This window comes from Linepithema humile, chromosome 5, assembly GCF_040581485.1.
Source record: "Linepithema humile isolate Giens D197 chromosome 5, Lhum_UNIL_v1.0, whole genome shotgun sequence".
Lineage (NCBI taxonomy): Eukaryota > Metazoa > Arthropoda > Insecta > Hymenoptera > Formicidae > Linepithema > Linepithema humile.
Window position 1 is genome coordinate 15,807,642 of NC_090132.1, and position 23,067 is coordinate 15,830,708.

The 23,067-nt window shown below is 38.9% G+C and overlaps 2 protein-coding genes across 3 annotated transcripts; one reads left to right on the forward strand and one right to left on the reverse strand.

Moving 5' to 3' along the window:
• Nucleotides 1-1,617: 1,617 nt before the first annotated feature.
• LOC105675878 (potassium voltage-gated channel protein Shaw-like) lies at nucleotides 1,618-6,851 on the reverse strand. Of its 2 annotated transcripts, none has more exons than XM_012373356.2 (7): nucleotides 6,656-6,843; nucleotides 6,161-6,482; nucleotides 3,880-4,317; nucleotides 3,165-3,452; nucleotides 2,604-2,813; nucleotides 2,146-2,277; nucleotides 1,618-1,997 (listed from the first exon to the last, which is right to left on the reverse strand). In XM_012373356.2, exons 1-7 carry the CDS (start codon nucleotides 6,709-6,711, stop codon nucleotides 1,764-1,766), a joined length of 1,680 nt encoding a protein of 559 aa, XP_012228779.2. In that variant the 5' UTR covers nucleotides 6,712-6,843; the 3' UTR covers nucleotides 1,618-1,763. The 2 variants fall into 2 exon arrangements, with proteins under 2 accessions (XP_012228779.2, XP_067211460.1); XM_067355359.1 differs by having other exon boundaries at nucleotides 1,770-1,997; nucleotides 2,070-2,277; nucleotides 6,656-6,851.
• Nucleotides 6,852-9,018: 2,167 nt separating this feature from the next.
• Nucleotides 9,019-21,535, forward strand: LOC105675869 (uncharacterized). The gene is made up of 13 exons (XM_012373343.2): nucleotides 9,019-9,596; nucleotides 11,602-12,041; nucleotides 13,812-14,116; nucleotides 14,898-15,301; nucleotides 15,508-15,852; nucleotides 15,946-16,090; nucleotides 16,369-16,771; nucleotides 16,907-17,002; nucleotides 17,987-18,362; nucleotides 18,574-18,786; nucleotides 18,937-19,515; nucleotides 19,755-20,054; nucleotides 21,099-21,535. The coding sequence occupies exons 1-13, from the start codon at nucleotides 9,414-9,416 to the stop codon at nucleotides 21,426-21,428; spliced, it is 4,119 nt and encodes a 1,372-aa protein (XP_012228766.2). The 5' UTR covers nucleotides 9,019-9,413; the 3' UTR covers nucleotides 21,429-21,535.
• Nucleotides 21,536-23,067: the final 1,532 nt, after the last annotated feature.

Below are 23,067 nucleotides of genomic sequence, written 5' to 3' on the forward strand. Positions count from 1 at the left end.
CCCTTTCTTTTTTTTTGTCCCCTATCGTAGCCCCTGCCGTATAAATGTAAAAGGAGAGGTCTCTAAGTCTACAATAGTAAGAGTAGGCGATAGTGATTAAGAAGAGCGATGGTCAATTTTCGAGATACTTTCTAGTTTATGGTAAAAATGATCACATATTGATCACGTATTTTATTTATCTCGCCGATTTTACTGAATATATGCTGTCCATTTTTTATCTTTCTGCACAATTTGTTCCATAATAATGAAAAGTATTTGTCACATCAAATCTTTCCATTTGTCTCCTTAATAAAGTTTTTTTATCGCCATTCCCCTATAAATCAGACAATATTGAGATAATATATTAAGGACAGAATATTTTTATTATTATAATTCTTAGTCATAAATAATAAGAATAATATATATATAATATAAAAATATACAGAAGAAAAGTTGATATATTGCTGACAGAAATATATCATGTTACCTTTAAAGTCTCGAATTGTGATTTCATTAAAGATACTCGAGCAGATAATCGATTCGACGAAAATGACGTGTGCAATTTTTCGAAGAAAATCTGTCCAGAAATGCTTCGATTACACGTTGCATTTTAAAAGGGAATTTTTTTTAATGAATGTTCGGTAAACCAATGAGATCTCAATAATAAAGATCGTTCAGATATTTTTGCACCCTTGAAGACAGACAAACGTGACAAGGCCAGTAGAATAAGAAATTGTATCATAAATAGCTTTTCAGATTTATATCAAATTAGTATGCAAATTTCCATTTTCTTTACTAAAATTAAACCAAAATTTATTTCAATTTAATCTTAGGAAAGACTCCGTACGATCAAAGCGATTATACATCCAGAATATACTCTTTCTGTTTCTCTAGTTTTACGCAACTTTGCAACTTCGTGATTTATGTAAACCGGCTGACAATTTGATTGATGGAACCAGATAGACGGCTGTTAGCCAGCCCAAGGTTCAGCGGTTTATTTCGGAATATCGTGATGGCAAGCAATGATTTGATTCGAGCCTGATAAAAACAGCCGAGAGCATCCACAAGAGCATCGGTGAAGTAGAAAAAGCGGAGGTACGAGTACTTTTTACAAAGTAAGGACACGGAGGCTTCTGCGTACACGAAGTGTCGCGTTTACTCGACACAACGTCTCGCATGTGGGTTGCAAAGTACGTACCGAGGTCGTGGAGAGAGAGTGGGTTGCTGCTCGAGTGGGGTCGTCGTTACTCTCAAGCGAATTTCTCCACCGGTCGATGGCTTACGCTTGCGCGCTGACGTCTCTCCGAGAGCAACTTTCCCCCTATATACCGAATTTATAGCGTGAGAACAACCCTGACACTTGCCCATTAGCCGCACTTCAGAGTGAAGAGGATTAGTGTTCGATAACCCGGAGATGATACCGATCATCCGCAAGACTATCTCGAGACGTCTTCTTTTATCCGCTTTGAAATCCTTGGGACTTCTCGTCTTAGAGACTTATAAACGTATTTTCTGATTTTCTTTCTGCTGAAAGAGATTAAATAAAACAGAATAAAATAAAATTGAAAACGTTGCGCTGTTTAATAAATAAATTATTTCATCAATAAAACATCATGCTTGAATTACAGATGCACTAAATAATATTGAGTTTTACATCATTTTAATATGAAAAATAATTTTTATATCATTATTCTTTAACGTCATATAAATATTTCTTTATTTTACAACATTTTAAATAAACAATTTATTTTGCTATAACAAATTATAATCGTATACAATGTCACTTATACATCAATGTTTTGATATTTCTTCTCCGAGATTATCGTAAAATTATCAGCAGCTGTACAATTGGACGCAAGCGGCATTTTGTCCTGCCGAAGATACATTTCCTGATCAAACTGATTGATTATATTATTTTCACTTTGACAGAAATTTCTATTCAGTGCTGAAGCGTCCATGCTTTCCGATTTTGTAATTGCCTTCGCACGTACTTCTGGCAGATTTATTGCTATGCTTGGCTAAAATAAATAATAAATAAAATAATAAATAAAACTTAACATCACATAAATATCGAAAAAAATGATCATTACAAATTGTTAGTCGCAAAATATTGTATGTAACGTAGAAAGTGTATATTTTCTTTATTGATGGAGCTGTTAAACCCACTATTGATTTAGAAGTTGAATCCGCTAGAAATTGATGATCCTTGCTGTCAACATAACTGTGATACAGCGACCTTGTTCGCCTTGGAGTAACAGGTAGAACCCTCCTTCTTTGTTTTGGTAGCTTACTGCGCGCCTGAAAATTTACATTTAGCTCTTTTATATCTACATACTTAATCTTCGTGTAAAGTATTAGGCTAAATTCGTCAATAAAATGGTAATGTTGCGCGCAAATAGTTATAAATTGACCCTCGTATAGAGACGTGTAAAGAAAGTAGTCAGAAAAAAATAGTCATCACTATTTATCACTTGAATCTTACTTTCACATTTTTTAATTATTTTGCAAACAATTTGAAAAAAGGGTAAAAATAAATATTAATTCTCCTGAAAAATTTGAACATCAAAATCCAATGAACCCTTGGCCTACACCGAGATTATTGGCATAAAGAATTATGCGAGCACCTGCGTATGCGAGTAGAACATGGAAAAGTTGCTGACAATGACCGGAACCGGGAGTGCGATAGTAAGAACACCGGCGAGAGCGCACAGTCCGCCGATGAACATGCCGGGAAAAGTTTTCGGTGTCATATCACCGTAGCCTACAGTAGTCATAGTAACTAAGGCCCACCACAGACCTCGCGGTATGCTGTCAAAATCGTTGTGAGGATTTTCCTGCAAAGCATCGGAATCCGAGAATAAAAAGACGAAAGTAGAATGGAATCTTTAGCTTGGAGAATAAAATATCCAATCTAACGGAATGTATAATTTACTAAATTCATATGTATGTTAAGTTGGCACATTTAATTCTCATTTTTACGGAAAAAGTAGACTCGAAGATTCCAATTTTCGCAGTGTCTCGCAGCTTCGCAATCCGGAAAATTTCACAATTTTCTTACTTAATACTTGAAGCTTCTAGCGTATTCCATTGTAAAGTTTCTGTAACTTTACTGAATTCTCATCCCGATTCGTGCTCTTAAAATATTTAGTCATCCATCCTTCATGAAACTAATAGCGCTACTGTACCTGCAAGCGTTCAGCATAGAATATGAGACTGGCGAAAAGCACGATTCCTAGCACGAGGAAGAAGACTAGTAAGGCCAGCTCTTTGGCGGATGCCTTAAAGGTATGAATAAGGATTCTAAACCCGGGCGAGTGCCTCGTCAACTTGAATAGTCGTAGGACGCGCGCTATTGACAGGAGTTCCAGATAAAGATTCGGTTCCGCCAGGAATTCTGTGTAGAAGCTCATCGTCGCCACCAGATCGATCGCATTGACCGGCGACATGGCGAAACGCCTTAGGCTGGGGCTTACCTGCAATTAAGTTACATGGCATCGTAGTGTTCGTTATGTTACCTCCATCATGAAGGAGGATAACTTTGGCTTATCGATCACAAATTGGACATAATTAGCATACCATCTCTACATAGCGAAATATTAAGATCAAAATGAAGGCACATTATTTGCTTGTTTTACACAAAATTTAAATATTATTTAAAGCCCGCTTCAGACGATAAACAATTCGCGATAGAATTCGAGATAAAAATCTTTTTATAATTTTATATAATTAAAAACTCGTAAAGCACATCAAAATACGCGCGTGTAAAATACATATGCACTGATATATATTTTATACGTGCGTTTTCTGACTTTTTAAATCTTCCTCTTTTATTTTAAGCGCGCATAAAATTATAAATAACGTTTTATCTCGAATTCGGAAGAAAATGCAATAAGATCGTACGAGACTACGCAGTACTATTTCCACGGTGAACCAAGCGTTGCAAGCGTGTTCCAGATAGAAAAATGCTCGATGCGGACCAGCGGTTTCACTATTATCCGAATGATTTTCATAGTCTCGTTTATTGTTCGATGGTTCCACCGGTGTTTGGTTTTTCGCACAAAAGCAGAGCACTGACAGACAAATGAAGAACACCGATACACAAGCTATGCATTTGGCTGTCGACGATAAGTACGGCTCATCGAAAAGAACCCAAATGCGAGATCGTAGCTTTTGCCATCTCGTCAAGGTTCCTCTGTGATAATCTTCCTCAAACCCCAAAAGCCGCGCGATTTCTTCACCGCTGAGTTTCTCACTCTCAATGTCGAGCTTATCGAGAATCGCCAGGGTGGCTTGCGTGTCTCGATGAATGCTATATGTGCTCCAACAGCACGGCTCTACCTACAGAAAATCAACTTAATTAAAGAACTATTAAACTACTCTATAGGCAATCTCATCGATTTGTGTTGATAAATTATATTGCTTCTACAAGTAAGCCGCGTACAGTTTATATGACAAATTCGCACTAGTAAGAAGATTATAGGTTTAAAGTCTAAAAATATACCATAAGAAAAGAATATTTTGCTAAAACAACTTTTATTTTTAGATGAAAATTTTTCTTAGTTTTAGATTTAGTATTAAATATATCGAGTATAAAAACGAAGACAATTTCTTACCATTTTGTTGAATTTTCCTCTTAAATTTATGCGTGAAAAAAAAATATAATATTAACGATACATTTCTCCAATTCAATTTTTGAGATTAATAAAATATTAATTATTGAGACTTATATCCACAATAAATCCGCTGTGCAGTGTCGTTACTCTGTAATTTATTTTACTGTTATATTTTTTCAATAAATATACACTACCGATTAAAAGTTTGAGTGCACTAAGTTTTATTTGGAGCAATCCAAAGAACTGCCCATCACACATAACAAAATGCAAAACATAAAAGTTTTTGGTAAGACTTCGGTATGTCGCTTATATTCAAACCTTGCGTAGGAGTTTAAAATATTTAGTTCACATTAGATCTGGTTATATTTCATTAATTTTTAGCTATTAATATTGTTCAAATGTTGATTATAAAGTTTGACGTTTCCGCACATTCGCATTTATGGCATTCAAAACATTCAGTAAGTACTACGTGCCTGTAAAATTTCATCAAAATCGGACGTGGGTCGCATACGAAGTTCAGCCAAGTTTTTTAAAATAAAAATAGCATAATAAGGTAACGTGTATTTATTATATAGAACTAGTATTTATCGTATCAAAGCTTTTATTTGTCAAAGCTTTTCGACGAAAATGCGCAGTTGTTAGAGAATGTTCTTACTTGAATGGAAATCTATTTCAATCCAATACATCGATAAATTGCTAACAAGAATGCCTCGCGGTTGTCGAGCAGTCATTGTAGCTTGCAAAAAATATTTTGAAGAACACAAAATATAGTTTTTAGAAAATAAAGTTTTAAATTAATAAGCTGAATGTAGGAACGTTATTATTTTTGTTAAAATAAATTTTTATGTTTTGCATTTTGTTATGTGTAATTAATAGTTCTTACATTACTCCAAATAAAACTTAGTGTGTTTAAATTTTTAACTAGTGTATATAATTTTTTCAAATATAATACATTAGGAAAAATATTTAGCTAAAGAAATCAATTTTTTGTGACAAAAATATTTGAGTTAATATATTCAATCAAGTCTAGTTTAGTTTTCCTAAACAAATGTCTTTGTTAGCAACATTTTTTTCCTATCATTTCTTAAGATAACAAGTAAAAAATATTAATAAAACAAGTTTTATTAATTTAGATAAAAATGTTCTATTAATTTTGCTTTATTAACTTAACTAATTTATCATATGTAATATCAATCTAATCCAGTGAGAAATGATAAGTCGAAAAGACGTATATTAGACATCTAGTAGATATCTAGAAGTTTTTCGAGTATCCTGTATTTCTCACAAGAAATCTAATTTTGCTTTATTAAACTAACTTTATTAACTTGATTATTTGAACTAAATAATAAAATCTCGGTCTTTTTAACAACTAAATTATTTGGTCAAAACAACAAAATGTAAAAATTATTTTAGCAAAAACAATCAAATCTTTCATAACACGAAACAAAACATTTGGCTGCTATAAACAAAAGCCTCAACTATAAAATTTTACAAACTCTAAACTATTTTTCCTAGTGTACTTACGAGAAAATAACATACATCATTTATTTAGTATAAACTAAACCAACCTGGTTCGAATCAAGACCCCAAAACTCCAGTTCCTCTTCAAAAAGTGGACCGCACACATCCGTGGGATAATGCAACTTTCCTGTGCGATAATAATTAAGCACTTGTGCGAAAACGCCTGGATGCCTGTCGTAAAAGTATTCATTCAAAACCGGATCGTAATTCACTAATGCCTTTGTTAACCGTGATAATCGGGTAGCTGGAATTTTCTTCAGCGTCGTTTTATACGTTTCGTGTCGAACACCACCGACATTCAGTATCACTCGATCATTCCACTTCCCGTCTTCCATTTTCTCGTAGAATGTGTTCCAAAAAGAAAATCCGCTAAAAAGAGACCTTATAAAATTTCAACCACTAATCAAACAAAACATATTACTTCCTTTTCGCTCAAAATCAAGTAACAATTACGCGACTATTGTTAAATAAATTAATTTTATTTGTAAAGATTTCGGAGAAAACTCTGACAATTTTCAAAAAATAAAATATCTTCCAATTACACATGCAGCAGTAGCGGAACTCGCTTGATGACTATTCGACAGTGACTCCAAACCATAAGGTTCGTTAAAAAGACCAGCGCCGCATACGTGCTTTCCTGTTCTATAAATTCGCGCGTGTTTATTTGCGTGGCATACCACACACATTCAAATTCGTTTGTTCAACGCAGTCACGCAATAGTTGAACCGTTTATTCTTCTGTTGAAACTGCGCTGCAATGATGAAAAAATATAGTGTCCATATAGATTGTTATTTCATCTACAATAAAAACAATATTATATATAATAATTCGTTACATACAGCCATTATATAATAATTATACATTAATATAATATGTGTAATATAACAAAATTTATAAAATATAATAAATGAAAACTTTTACATTATATTATTTACATTTTCTTGTTAAAAATAAATTATCTTTATAATTTCACATTTATTGAAGTGAAATAACAGATCAAATGTCAGTACAAAAATGATTTATCTATAATATAAATTATAACTTTTCTTGTATAAATATATTTTTATGTTTAACATATAATAAAATATAATAAAATCTGTCGATACATATGAAATCTCTCTCGATATTATACAGTGATATGCATTTGTCATGCATGCGACCTCTCTGCGGAAGCTGAAGAACTACGGATATGTGTCAGTATGTTTAAAAAACAATATATATGTACGGATCAATGTATATATATATATATCATGTATGATGTATCGTATACGTAGAAAAATAATATATAAAAATATTATCAAAAATAATTTTATTTAACAAATATTTAATTTATAAGATTCGATCAGTCGAATAAATCAATTAATTGTGTTACTAAATATACTTTAGAATTTATTAATTAAATTATTTGTTTATGAAATGAATAATGTTATTATATGTTATAAAAATAAAATTAAAATTGATTTATTTAGTGATTTTAATTTAATAAAAATATTTAATAAAATTATCAACTTCAAAGAAGATAATAGGATTAAAAGTTAATCATCCGATTAAGACTAAATATTTAATCACGTGTCGCTTGAACTTCACAGGATAGTTCCGGTTCCGCAACAAAGAGGGTGACGGCGGAAGGATGCGCAAAAGCTCCATCTGGTCTCGAGCGTAGCCGGTCACTCTCGTTACTCTCCCCCTTTCCCCCTCTCTCTTTGCTTGTACTTGTAGGCGTCGGTATTTCCGCGCGCATGTACACCGCGAAACGTGGGCGTCGCACCTTTAAGGACGGCGCCCGTCTATGACGTCATATTTGTTTCATTCTGCCGTGCCAACACGCGTCCGGCTTTGTCTTTTCAATATTGCAACTGTGTCATCTCGTTTATCACGCTCCCTCTTCTCTTACCGCCACCATCCTCTTTCTCTGTCTTTCCCCGCCGCCTCCCTCATTCACCGTGCGCGACGTGCCAGTATGTTTAACATGTCTCTTTTTTATCTTCCTTCTCAGCTAAATGCCATTGTCCCATATGTGCACGTGCCCGCAATGGTACAATTCTCTCATTCATTTCCTCATTTGCCTTTGATCGCGCACCGATCATTATTACAGTCTGGTTATTCTTCAGCTAATCATTTATTCCTAAAATGTTTTTAAAGTGCGGCCAAATGTTTTGTACGATTGGAGAAAATAAGTAGGACAATCATACAAAAAAAAATGCAATCTATAATTGCAAATCGTATGACGAATTACATTGAATAATCAGATTGCAATTCCTTGTCAAGTAGAGCGTCCTCGGCTTTCAGGTGCAAGAGAATACTTTTCCCTCGCGATGACGATGATCTACCGATTAGAAGAAATCAAGATTTGTCTGTAGAATTTGTCAGTAGACCAACTGCGATTGTAGCCAATTGATCCGGCAGGGTTCATCGCGCTTCGAAAATAATCGGCGGGGACCTATTTATAACGCGTTCACCCTATCGGCGTGTTAAACGCGACACGGATAAATATCACGGTATTAATACGCTGGATAGAGAAGTGGATCTGTCGCGCGACTCACAAAGCGAATATACGCACGTTGGGAGTAGCGCGAAGGTTACAAATACCCCCACCGTGTTGCACCTCGTCATCATCATCCCTATTTTCCGTCGAACATCCGCCACGATTTCCCCCGTCTCAATTTCTCCCACGCTTCCACTCCCTCCATTCATCCCCCTCTATGCACATCCCCGTCGCCGCTTCCTCCCTTTCTCTCCCGCATCCACAACTTCCCTCCCTGTTCGTTCTCCTTCGCACCAGTTCTCGCGCCCCCCCCTCCCCCCCCCCGCCGGTCGCTTCTCTCTTCCTCCCTCAACCCATAGGGGCTCGTCATCCCTCGCGTTCTCGCGAGGACCACCGAGACGCGTCGCCTCGGTCGTGTTCGCGTTTGCCAACGTTGTCGCGGTGGCTCGTCGTCATCGCCGCCGTCGCGCTCGCCGTTGTCGGGTCCTCCGGCGCGTATCAATCGCCAGGTATCTGCCGATCGTCGCGGATCCGTCGAAGCGCGAGTGCCGCGGTAACGACATTAATCGGGGCGGCGGAGCCCGCGCGCGCGAGACCATGAACGTCCCGCGGGCGCGAGACGCGCCGACGAGATAGTCTACCGAGGAGGCTGGCTGGCTCGCGAGGCCTCTCGGTTCACCCCACGGGGCGCCGAGAGTAGGACGTTTCTCTCGTTTGAGAGGGAAAAAGCGGGATAGATCGATAGGCCAGCTGGTGTGCGTGTTCGCGGCGTTTTCGCAGCCAGTCGGTGTGGTCGCGCGGGGTGCGGCCCCAGGATGGTGAAGGCACCGACCATGGGACCCGCCGGGGCAGGCCCGGCGGGCATCAGGAGGATCCACCCCGGCCCCGAGATCGCTATGAACCCGAGGAACCTGCCCACAGCATCCGCGAGCATGCCGCCCGCTATGCGAGGCGATGCCAATGCTGCCGGCAGAACGACACCCGTTTATCATCCTCAGGTACCGTTCAGATCACAATTGTCAATGATAGACGTATTTATGCGCCTGAGAGGATTGTGATTTATGTCCAACCACTAAATCATAGAATTGATAGAATATGTCGCTGGCTTCCAAAACACGATCAGTCTTTTCTGTTCGCGGCACTTTTTCATATATTTATTCACTTCGAGGGCGAAATAGAAATAACGAGAAATAGATGGACCGATAAATGTAAAGAAATAGACGACTGTGACACTTAGCGAAGGCTTTGATTTTGAGAAGGATCACAGCATCTCTCGTATTTTCTTTCCATTTCATTCGATTTATAGAATTATCGCGTGGTGAAAAATGGGATGGTTAAAACTTTATTCATGCAGCGTACACAGCAACCGGTAATTATAACATATTTTACGTTTATGCACTAATTGATAAACATAATTTATGTGGTGAGAAATAATACTGTTGCACTGTTACATTACATTAAACGAAATAACTTCATATAAATATCACTTTATATATTTTCTATTGTAGATGAGAGATGTAAACTTTTTGAGTTTAAAAAGTTATAGTTATGTTCGGCAATTAAAGTTTATTAGCCATGTCGGCCGCTATAATCACGTCTTATAAATCGCCGACAGAAACTTGAACTGATCCATATTAAATAGGTCAAGTCGTTATATAGTCAACAAACAAGTGGATTCACTAGAATAATCTTTTAATTTTGTGTATATTAACAAAGTCTGATTTAAAAAAAAAATTTTTTTTCAAGAAAATAATTTCTTTTGCATACAATTTGTCGATGCTCTCCGTTATTCGTCATAAATTTTTACTGTTTTTCAATACTTATTCACGTATTTCTAAATATACATCTAATTACGTATTTAACAAGCGCTCGTATTAATTATTTTATCCTCAGACTTTGATTAAAAAGTACTTCAACACTAAAATCGATGATAAGATTTTTTTTCCGATCACGTAAAGTAATAATATTTCGATTATCCTCATCCTTGGACAAGGAATTTGAGGACATTGCTCGCGCTTCAAAATCCGTTTCCTGCGATCGAATGTAGGTCAGTCTGCTAGAGAAATGCCTGTCGTCTGGAAAGGACTGAAACGTTCTCCTCGTCCGTCTCGTTGATCTTTTCTTAATAAAGGAAAACCCGGATGAATCTCATTACCGGAAGCTGATAATACGATAATCATTAGATGGTTACAATGGCATCGCCATGACGCGGGCCGACGATATCGGAACTCCATGTTTAGTAAGGAATAATGCAAGAACGCTAATAAAGTCCGGGAAATTACAGAAGTTTAATGCAGGGACTATTACGATTTCCGATAACGTAACTCGGCACAATGAGGCATGTATAGCTATGGAACTTCAATGAATGAAGCAGTTTACCGTTCTCGATCGAAGAGCGATACAATTTTTAACTGTCCCGTGGAAGACAATACTTGTACGCGTAAGAACTTTTGTTTTGATTTCTCGTTTTCACAGAAGTGAAATTATATATGTCGTTATTCGTAATAAGAGATGCTTTTAAATTAATGCCGTAGCTTCTCAATATTACGTTTCACCGCAACTCTTGAAAATATTAAACACAATATTTTGTGAAATCTAATTTACTTTAAAATTGCGAATAAAAAATGAGAAAATGAAAACTTTATAATGTAATTTATAAATAACAAATAACTGAAAACGACAAATCCGTACATATCTGCAGCCAGTTTATTTTATTTCTACGTATTATCTTTCAATTATGTTTTCCGATCGAGGATAGCCTTCTATTTCGAGAAGCAGTATAATTGTTCTGCTTTCAATTTTTTGCACAAAACTATTCGCAGCACGAATGTAAAAACTTCATTAATAAGTACATTGAATTGAGCAGATTTGCGTAGCAATGCCTCCGAGGTGCTCGCTTCCGTTACATTCGCGTGGATTATTTCGTCAATCGATGTCTGGTTCTCACTCGGAATTGCTCTCTGATTACATTTCCGGGTGCGTGATCCCGCTTGTTTGCGGCAGGTGGACGTCTCCACGCAGGTAGATCTCCAGGGCGGCTTTGGCGGTCCCGTTGTCAACATGGACTCGTGGGATCGTCGCGCGACGCCGTTGTACTCGCGCGAGGACATCAAGGAGCAGTACTGCATCACCAGCCGGCAGCTGGACGCCGTCGAGAAATCCGGCGGCGGTTTCTTCGGTTGTCTATCCACGAGGGGGCCGTCGCCGTGCAGCTCGACCAGAAACTCCATCTTGTCGGCGTGCGTGCGTAGCGTTCCCAGCGACGAGAACCTCTGCGACGCGCCCTATCCCCGAAGGCCCCTTCAAATCATGTACCGTCAGCCTTATCCGACCTACTCCCGCGGTCCGTCGCGATACGACCTCGAGGACGAGGCGGACTGGATCGAGAGTTCCTACTTTAGACGGCGCCCGAGATCGTTTTGCACTGTGCCCGATCCAAAGAGGTGAGTAAGGAATCGAATAAATTTCGACAGCCGATTTTTTAAACATATAGAATCAATCGTCGTTCGCAGAGTGCTTGATGGCGGTCACAAAATTTAGAAAAATACTAATTTTAATAATTGAATTTCTTTTTCGTAACACATTGCCAATTTTGAATATTGCGATATTTATAAATATGATTCTCTGCCGCGATGCGTGAGAATACTTTTCCTCTCCACGAACGTACAATTACGGTAATGGACGTAATATATGTTCATGCGATGTGTGAAATGAGGCTTGTCTGTTTTGTTAATACATTAATTTTGTAATGAATTAAGCAACAACTGCCGGCAGACACGATGTACTTGCACGCGCGCAATCGACGCCAGCAAAGGGCTGCATTACCTCCGACTATTTGGCAGCCGAGTTCCTCGAATATTTGGGGCAAATTACTCCGATAGGACGCGTTTAGAATGTATCTACTGATCGATTTATTGGTAAAGACTTTAGCGACGTAATTGATCGAAAGGCGTGTCGCGGAATAATAATGAGCATACAAATAGAAGGGAAACAAAATTGAAGTTTAAGAAATGTTTGCGTATAATTATCCCTTTCATTTTCTGCGTGCAGCTTATAGATGTGAGAAGAAGAACTTCAAAACGTATAATCCGTTAAAAAGTGCATCGGTCATTTAAAGAGCAATGCAGTTTCCATTAAAAGAATCGATTACAATTTCATGATGAATTTCGCGAGAATAATGCACGATTTATCATATTGTTTGCGTAATCAAGAAGTGTCATGTTCGGAAACTTATCCTTCTACTTGCATTGATCCGAGCGTTCTATGGTCTGAGACTTTATAAAAACGATATTTATATAGCGCACGATGTTCCATCGACTGTTACGTATAAAGCCTTCCGTGGTGTCCTCAGAGTATAGCATGTGCCTAGGGTTGGGTTTATTCTTGATTAGCATGAGTGCTGCACCGCCCCTTTATCAGCTTTTTAAGGTCAACGGAAAGCGGTCGATTAAAAAATTATAGTTGCGCGCAAAATCGCTGTGTGAATATGCAGAAGAAACTTTAAAACCAATAGATCGTAGTATGATTACGTAAATATAGCGTTGCGCTCACGATCTTATTTTAAGTTCATTAATTTTTTCATTTATGCACTTCCCCCCCTTCCCCCCCCCCCCCCTCTCCGTACGATCGCTTTAATAAAATTAATCTTGCGAATTACGAAACAGAATCGTATTCTGGAATTTAATATGCATGCGTTCTTATAAGAGGGTCATCTGTTCGTCGATAGAATGACACGCTGTCGTTCTGTTTCCTGCGATAATACAACTCGATTATCCGTAACACGTGTAATCGAGTTGCAACAGTAGCTTTGTACATGACAATCTTCTGATAACGTATTTTCCATTTAATTAACTTCGTTTTCATTGTTAACATATAATGCACTCGTCCTAAAAAAAAAAGAAACCTTGAAGAGGCTATTCTAAAATTTAATAAACACTTTTTTTTAAAATAACGGCACAGCTTTAATTATAGCAATATTAAATATCTTAATATCTTAATATTTCTTTTAACGATTCAAATTTCTATCAATAGTTTAACATATTTAAAAAAATTATTTGTTGCATTTTATATCACAAATGAATTATCCGTGCATTTATAAAATTATCCTTTTAATTTTACCGGTTAATCGAGATTTTATTAATCGATAGTTACATAAAATATTGTTTATTGATGTTATTATATGATTTAACGCGTAAATTTTTCTGATCGCCAAGATATACTTGGGTTCCGGAAGATGAAGAATCCATGAAGTTGGAGGGTCCACGGCCGGTCTTACCACCAGTTGTTCCACCGCCTCCTGCTTCCATAATAACACAAGTTCCAAAGACGAAACACGTGAGCTTTGCGAGGTCGCACACGCTCACGTCGTTCGACGTACCGAGGAACAGGAGCCCTCCGAGACCACATAATCCGGAGCGTCTTATAGACTCGCAGCCGACAATGCAGAATACTATACTGCCTTCGTCCTTGCCCCTAGGACATCCTTATCCTGGCGTTGAGCCACGTGTTCTCGTAGTTGGTAAGTTTTGCGTTTTAACGCCGCGTAATTTGATCGCAATATTTTCCGCATAACATGTAAACGATATATGCAAACTGCGATATCGCAAACTGCGAAAACGATATTATAAACATTTGGTTTGCAAACAAACATAAAGTGTTAATTTATCGGGATTTGATTTAAAGTATGCCACATACTGTGTGACACAACTGCGCACGATTAAAACTGTCTCGCTGTTTTGATTCTAAGCCAAGTAGCACCGGATTAAGTGGGGAAAGTAGTTAGGAGCTATTTACTCACAGCTAGCTTGATGCTGACGAAGCTCTGCATAAAGCTAAACTAACACGCCCATCCATTCCGTAAATCAGAGAGAAACTATGATTTAGGAAATATGTTATGGATAAAGTGAAAGAGCAAAATATAAACATTTGAAGATATTTAAAATAAACTCTACGCGAGTAAAATAAATTTCGGTTGCTAAATTGTTAAAAATATCAAATATCTATTCTTAACTCTTCTTTAATTCTTTATTTTCGAATACAAATTTTGATTTAATTTATTTTTCATGAAACAAGAAGTTTAAACACAGATCTTTTATTTTTATAAATTGATTTTACCAGAATATTATATTTTTATGGAAACTTTACCCGTATCTCTCTTAATCGATCAACTGTTGATCAATTATTTAAAGCTGAAATTCAAAAACTTTCCGACAGTCTCGCTACGACAAATGTTGATGAATTATTTTATAGATTGCGATTTACGTTGATTTGCTTGATTCGTAGCGATTTATTCGTTCCAGAGAAACCACTAAAACACGGTGCCATGAAGACTCAGGCGACGCAGACCGAGATCCCGGCAATGTTTCGCGGTCGTGTGCTTCCGGTGACTCTCAGCCCGCGAACCATCCATCGTGTCAAGATGGTTTCGCAGGGCGCTCAAACGAACGGTGTTTTCAACGGTAGAAAATTGACAAAAAGTTATTCGGAAGCCGGACAATTAGGGACGCCGCTGGGCGGTCAGTCTGGTGCGCCGTCAAAGGAGGAAGCACATCACGAACACGAACCGCTCCACAGAACTCAAAGCGAGGAACCACCAAGGTCGCCTTTTCTCGTTTCAACAACACCACCGCTACTTCCTCCCACCACCACCACCGTTGTTATTGAAGAAACCCTGCCAAACGGAGACATCGCGATTGTCGGTGTTGTAAGTTCCAGTTTTTCAATATTTTATCGACAATCCAAGCGTTCAAAGTATATGAAACATGTAAGATTATCTTGCATATTTTTGCATTTAATTTATTATTCACTGATGTTAATTAAGAGCAATTGCCACGAAAATATTTAAGAGTTGCTACGAATCCCATTTCGAACAAATAAATGTATTCAATCAACTCTGCTTTCGTTTTTCAGACTCAACAACGCCATCGTAGATCCTTTGATTTAGACGATCAGGAGATTTTCATAAACTTCAAACCGGCACCGGTGTCGCCGGACGCGCGGGCGCTTCTCAGCCGGATTTCCGAGCCTACGCGCAGGTTTCTTCCTCTCCAGAAGACCTTCTCCGACGGCGAGATCCGCGTTGAGAGACGCGAGCTGATCGGAGAAAGTAGCGAGCCGAGTTATCCTCATACTTGCAGAAGGAACCAGCAGGATCCTTGGGGCAGAACTGTCAGAGCACCCGTCCAATTTTCCTCGACACCCGAGGATCTGTCCTTGCTACGAAGCTTGTCGCCCCACGAGGATCACCATGAAGAGGTATAAAGACGGAAGAAAAACATCTTTCGTCGTGCAAAACAAATAAGTCCTTTAAATTTCCACTTTATTACGTTTATCGCACATTGTTCTTAGGAGTTCCATGAAAATTTAATACGCCGCGGGCTCTTCCGAAAGAGAAGCGTGTCGCTCGAGGATGGTGTACAAGGTGTGCCGTCAGACGACTTCATGCTTCCCAGATCGCTTCCAACTTCACCTACATCGCCAACAGCAACAGCAAGTATGTCACTCGACACAATACTATCCGTTCTATTCACATCGATTCTGTTTACTTTAAAAAGTTAATAAAATATTAATCAATAAAACGATAAAATGTTTAGATACGTCAAAAAAATTGAAAATAAAATATATCGATCGCTAAGTTGAAAGGCAAAAGTATCAATGAATAGCAAGCAAGAGTGTGAGATTAATCAACGCGCGTTTGTATAACTCGACGTCCAGTTATATTGCACGCGTTAATGAAAAAAGTTTCGCACGATACGATCGACGATGTTCCAGCGACACGCAGAATCCCGCAGACCCCGAAGGACGATTCGCTACCGAGCGCCGCCTTACTGCACGCCGCGGTCTGCCCGCCTGCTTTCAGCGCCGGGAGCAACATTGCCGGCATCATCGGCCAAATAACATCACCGTTCGCCTCGAGTGACTCTTTGACGAACGACGTGACTAGGGACCACAGTGACGGAATATGGAACGAGTCACAGGCGACGGTACTCCAGGCCGACTCGTTAGCTTTACTAACGCCGTCCTCAAGGAGAAGACACCTTCTGCTTCTGCAGCATCAGCAGCGCTCCTCGATGGACACCGAGGCCCTGGACGTGGAAGACGAGGTGGAGCCTTGCCCGCCGAGTCCGAGGATACGTCTGGAACCCGCCACTCCGGTGCAACCCCTCACGCCAAGGTAGATTGCGACGATTTGTCTCGCGAGTTTCACGGTCGAAAACTTATCGAGCGTAATACGCGGCAATGTGCTTAAAACTCTAGTAAAAAGAGATTTGCCGCTCTGTGCATTATTTATAGAAGACACTTTTTACAGACGCGCTTACAGAATACAAGATCTGTTACCGGTACAGTTTCAACAAATTTACTACAATGACGTACCTACATCAGCACATTTTTATGCATACGATATGTAAGGCTACAACGCATTCTAGATCTGATTCTATCTTATTCTAGTAGTCCCCCAAGCTTTGATCTCAGCATCTTTGATAGATCATCTCTCTAATCATCTTCAAAGATGTATTGTGTGCAAATTGATACACGGGAAAAGAAACATGTTATGGCATTCGTTTAACGAATCGTGTAAATTCAATAAGTGTATTAGTCGAAATCATATTTAATTGATTAATATTGTTATCGAACTAACAAGATTCCTTCGTTGAATAATAACAAGTTGGACAAATGCAACATTATTACTTTTCGTGTATGTCTGAGCGAACACACATCTCTGCAGATATAAAAAAATAATGAATAATAATTCTCGTCACTTTTGTATCTATAAAATATGATGCAAACTGGTAAAAATTTATATGTCAAACTGATCAATATAATTTTAACAAAAGATTGCATATCGCGGAAAGATTAAAAAGAAAGAAAAATATGCAGAATGTTGTTCACTCAAAATTATTTTTCTAAAATTTATAGATGCAAATAGATGTAATATATCATAGTTAAGATTGTAAATAGAATCTTGTAAATATTCCTTCCTTTGACATCAATGACCATTTTAATCGACATTTATTACAAGCGTATATGCATCTGAATTCGTTCGTTGAACACATATATGCGTTCATTAATATTTCTTTTATTTACTCTGATTTATGTACATAGTTTATCCACAATCGCGTCGACGTATTCTTGCTTTTTTATTTTGTAAGGTAACGAAATACTATAATAATTTGTGATACACAAAGTGACCATGTGCTTTAAGACTTCTTAGCAACGAAGAATGCTCACGTCCCTCCCTTTCAGCAATGTTATCACTAACGTATATCTTTTTTCTCAGTAATCTCACAATGTATATATAACGTTAATCCCGGTATTGGAGTTAAAATACTCCTCTCTTCAAGCCATTTTCTCCCGTGTCTTATCAGAGTTTATGTTTTTTTCCCCCCAGTATCGAATCGTCTATTTCTGCGAGTAACGGTCGACCGAGAAGCGGATTACGCCGCGCGAGTCCCGGCCCGCCGCTGTCTCAACCCCAATCGCAATCGTCGAGCGAGTTCGGCTTGAGCTTAGCTAGGACTGACTCGGGCGGCCGTACGAACACCGACCTCTCCGAGACTTCCGAGGATTACGTCACTGCCAATACTTCTACGGAAACTGGGACCACCACAGGCACGTCCGCTACGACCAGTTCCTGGTCGAGACCACCGCAGACGTCCAGCGCCGCGGCGTCGGCGGCATCGGCGCCCGCCTCGACCACCGCGACTGCCTTGGAAGGCAGCTCCTTCGAAAGCGCCAGCTCGATCTACAGCTTGGCAAGAAGCGAGGTGAGTGCACGTTCACTTAAAAACTGACGGATGACTCGATTTATTCGCACTTGTTTCATTTTCTTTAGTACTAAAAATTTATTCAGAATTTTTTTATGCAGAACTTGTTGATCTAATATTTTAAATTTCTATGAAAATTTATTCAAAGAATTTTGCTGCATTTGCAAGAGAAATTTTAATTTTAATATTTGTGTTTCGCACTCGTGATTAGGCCGTTATTGAAGAACCGTGTAGTCCGCCGCCGATCTTAGAAGAAGCGGAAATCGCATTTGGATTAGAACTACCTCCACCGCCAATGAGGTCCAGCAGCAGCAGTAGTTCGGGTAGCTATGATCTAAAAGACGCGATGACAGATCCGAATATTGAGTTAGAACAAGTTGCCCCACCCAGCGGGCACACCTCAGAGACCGAATTAGATCGAGATGTAAGTGTACAAAAATATATTAAAAATAAAAAAGGAACAAAAAAATAAGACAAAACAAAATCAAAAGAGCTAGCCAATCGGATTATGGTTATTAGAAAACTGTACGAAATATTTCCGTTGATTGCAAGAAATGCATTTCTTTCATTTCAGGAGGGTCACCGATCGTCATCCGGTGGTTACGCCGAGTCACCACCTGACGTTCGTATGTGGAGCGAGGAAGAACGTCGCCGGAAGAAGAAGACCTTCAGCCTGGACTTTCTTGGAGCTGCGAACAACATCGAAGTGGAGCACGCTGCTTCGGAGTCGGCGTATCCGGAAAACGTCGAGGTCAGCCCGACACCCAGCCACCGTCACAGATCGCGAAGCAAGCCGACGTCAGCCCGAAGTCCTCACCGAAATAATAGAAAGCGAGATACGGTGCAGCAATCGGTGCAGCAGCAGCAGCAGCAGCAGCAGCAGCAGCAACAGCAGCAGCAGCAGCAGCAGCAACAACAACAACAAGTGCTCAGAAGTCCTCAGAAGGAAGAATGGAGGGTTGAGCAAGCCGAGGACGGCCCCCACGCACCGACGTCCGACGACTCGAGCTGCAGTCATCATTATCACATGTATCATCATCACCATCATCATCATCCGCGGGACGGTGCGGAAAGTGGAAGGCATCGTCGAGTTAGAGAAAGCCCGAGGAGAAAGACCAGTGGTTACATATCTACCAGAAGACGCAGCAATGAAGTAAGTTTGAAATAAATCCGTTAATTATAAAAAAAAAATTTTTTTGAATTATTTATCTATTTATATTTTACTGTTCATATATTTCTATTCACTCCTTTATTCATATAATCACGAAACAGTATGCGAAAAAAAAATCAATCTAAATCTCGCAAAAAAAAAATAAAAATACTTTCGATGTTTCGTCATTTCTTTGTAAACAAATGACGCGTTCGCGATATTCATAAGCAATCGCGTTGCAGGACAAGAACGCAGCGTTGACGGGCAGCTTGCCGCGACGAAGATCCCGTGTCGCGGATGACATAGTTTGCTCCAGCCGCCTGAGTCCTGGCCGTTATCAGCGGAGTCCGGGGCATAACGGTCAGCGAGCGATGGTTCTGGAGGCGCAGAGCCCGGAAGCGAGACTGAAAGCGCTCTCGGCGGAATCGCTGAGATCCGTCAGTCCGGGTAGCGACAGTGTCTTCTACAGCGAGAGCGCCGATCAGCCCTGCGTCTCCGTCGCCGCTCTGGACGCCGCGCATTGTCACCATTGCGGGAGAGAGGTGATATATTATTTATCATGCATTATTCATTTGTCTTTCACTGCTTTACCCCTGGAATAATCTCTCTGCTGTTTCTCCACTCGAACGTACCTTCTGAACGGGAATTGAATTTTGTATCTCCCAAGTCTCGCTGACTAACGCTTTTAAGTGATGCGGAATTAATAATGTATTAAGAACGACTCTGAATTGCCTGCTCTTTGGAAACGGCAAGGAGAAGATTTCTGGCGCAAAGAATTAATGGAACAGTTCCTAAATTTATGTCGTATTTACTTACGATCTCGTTCATTGTCGAATTGAAACTTTCCTAGCGATATTTTTAAGTGAAAATTAGGAGGTTGAGCGTAGAATGTATTTTACTTTTGTGCAACTTTATTGTAGTCTTAGCTTATAGATTTGATTCTGAGTAAAAGAAAACTTGCAAATTGCATCTCTCACTCATTTAAGATTCTGAAACTTTCTGAACTAATTTGGAAAATTAGTTTATTATTATTTTCCTGAGATTCTGCTACTTAGAATAATGTAGAAGTGTAATTCTCTAGATAGATGTCTTTGCTCCTTTGTATTTTAAAAATTACACTCATTATTCTTATAATTTGCTTTCTATCAGCATCAATTACACACTTTTTCTCTTTTTTACTTTGGATATATTAACACGAATTGCGCGGATAAGTTGTGTATAGAATCTATACATTATTTATAAAATTATAGATAACGCACAGATTTATATTTTTTCAACTTGACTTCAGTATTTTTGAAAGAAACAAAACTGCATTAACTATTCTGTTATATAGAAAATTTAATTAAATTTCACAAATTGCAATCCATTTTCAAATTTGGATATCAAATAATCGAAGATAAACAAAATAAAAGCTATAATTATTTATAAATTTTTACTAAAACCTGTGATATCATGAACACATAAGTCACGAAGACAACACAAGATTAATAGGAATGCGAAAGTAGAATTTCTTTCAATCTATTTATCTGTTCATCTGTCTGCCTTCTTTCTCTATCGTACGTGTCCTCCTGTTGCTTTATCTCGAGGTGTCGGAAGAGATCGTTCGACCACCGGCAGGTTTCGCGGACTCTCCGGAGGGACACAGAAGCACAGCTTCCAAGCACGTTACAGGACATCGGCTGTACAAGAAGTTCGACAAGAGATACAGATCGGAAGACCGAGGGGACCGGAGACATCGTCGCAGTAGCGCCGTCAGTAGATCGGATATTCGAGCGAAATCGGAGGAGAGAGCCACCCCTCGATCTGGAAGCAGAGGTTCGATCGACGACACCGGCAGGCGGAGGCTGCAAGCTCGAAGCACTGACGCCAGTATGGAAATTCTCACAGGTGAATTTAGCTTGCGTAAATATGAATAAAAAAGACGCCAAAAATACACGCGCGCTCGCCGGAACATTATTATACACAAGCAAAACTCTGTATTAAAATTTTCTCTTTAATAAAACTTCCTTTCAGTTCACTCGAATTGCGACAATAGGTATGCAAAATCATTCGTGTGAATCATCACGCTCTGTCTTAATAAAACCTCCCTATGTACTTCACTTTATCGGCGATGCTAGGAAAATATATCGCATCTCTCTCGAGCTGCTTCTGCTCCACTATTGACGTTGTCAACAAAACGACGCGCCTCAGACCAGCGCCCCGCGCTCTTCCGCGCAATATCCTTTCGCGTGAATCGTCGCTTGATCTAACCAAAGCCCTTTCCTCTATTTTACCATTGGCGTGTCAACAAAACGACGCGTCTGACCACACCAGTTGCAGCGTTCCACTTGTCGCGCAGTATTCTTTCACCGTGAACCGTCGCTAATCTAGACAAGACCCTTCTTTTGCCCCAGTATTGTCGAGAAATCGACGCGGATTATTTCGATTGCGGCAATAACGCGTGTCTTGATCGATTAAATCTATTAAGAGCTCCATCGCTCCACTCCGTACATTACAAAAATATAAGACTTTGAAAACTGTCAAATAGTCGGCTCGCGTTTAAATACACGATCGACCTCGCCTGTGCGTATAATTGATGCGAGACACAGCCGTGTCACGTGATACAATTGCATCAAATTAGTATATAAAAATATATCGGAAAAAATAAAAATAAAATATTGATATATGATTTTAATTATTTTGAAATGATAAAAAATTCGAAACTTTTATCTTTAAAAAAATAAAAACGGATTAGAAAATACTGTTAATATTCGAGACAAATAATACATTTGTCATTCGCCTTTAATGATAGGAAGAGAAGACGAAGATACTTACGTGGAACCCTATACGAGCAGTGAATGGATTTATATCGGGGATCTCGAAGAGAGTCACGTGTGGAAAAGATCTGACAGCAGAGGTGATGACGATATCACGGATAGCCATAAAGACCGACGGGACTCTCAAGAATCCACGGAGAGCGAAAAGAATTTTAAGAAGAGATATCAAGCGGCCACACACAGAATGGTGCATCGAAAAAGCAGCGGCGAGATGTACAAGAGGATACAAACGAAATGTTTCGGTGAGTCGAGCAGTGTTATTCTTATCTCAACAGGTTTAAAGAAAGTTTGGTATTTCGAAAACTGACATAAAAATAATCGCCAGCGAATTCTTCATCTTTTTCGTGTCTTTTTACTAGTTTCATGCGATCATCTACAAGAGAAATTTTTTCTTACATTGAAGTAAAAAATCTTCTTATATTAAAGTTAAAAAACTCTATTAAAATATTAATGAAAGAGCTTAGTTCTCGTGCCAATGATTTTCAAGCAGTGATTATAGAAGATAAAGCCACTCTCTACTTCGATATAATCATACTTTTAAAAAAAATTAAACTTCCACTTTACAGATATTAATTATTCAAATGTAAAGCGTAAATGAAATTCATTAGTTAATTAATGGTAGTCTAAAGACTGTAGCTATTTTATAAGAACTCCCGTTTAGACGTTCTTAAATCGCATTGCAATATTTAATCTCCATGCGAGATTATTCGACACGTGACATGCGGTCCAAACGAGCCGC

Coding starts and splice junctions, on each gene's coding strand:
- LOC105675878 (XM_012373356.2), bottom strand. CDS start 6,711: ATGGTTTGGAGTCACTGTCGAATAGTCATCAAGCGAGTTCCGCTACTG. Junction 6,483..6,655: donor GTTCCGCTACTGCTGCATGT/GTAATTGGAAGA, acceptor GTCTCTTTTTAG/CGGATTTTCTTTTTGGAACA. Junction 2,278..2,603: donor TGTTCTACTCGCATACGCAG/GTGCTCGCATAA, acceptor GTAAATTTTCAG/GCGCGCAGTAAGCTACCAAA.
- LOC105675869 (XM_012373343.2), top strand. CDS start 9,414: ATGGTGAAGGCACCGACCATGGGACCCGCCGGGGCAGGCCCGGCGGGC. Junction 18,363..18,573: donor ACAGCTTGGCAAGAAGCGAG/GTGAGTGCACGT, acceptor ACTCGTGATTAG/GCCGTTATTGAAGAACCGTG. Junction 19,516..19,754: donor CCAGAAGACGCAGCAATGAA/GTAAGTTTGAAA, acceptor ATCGCGTTGCAG/GACAAGAACGCAGCGTTGAC.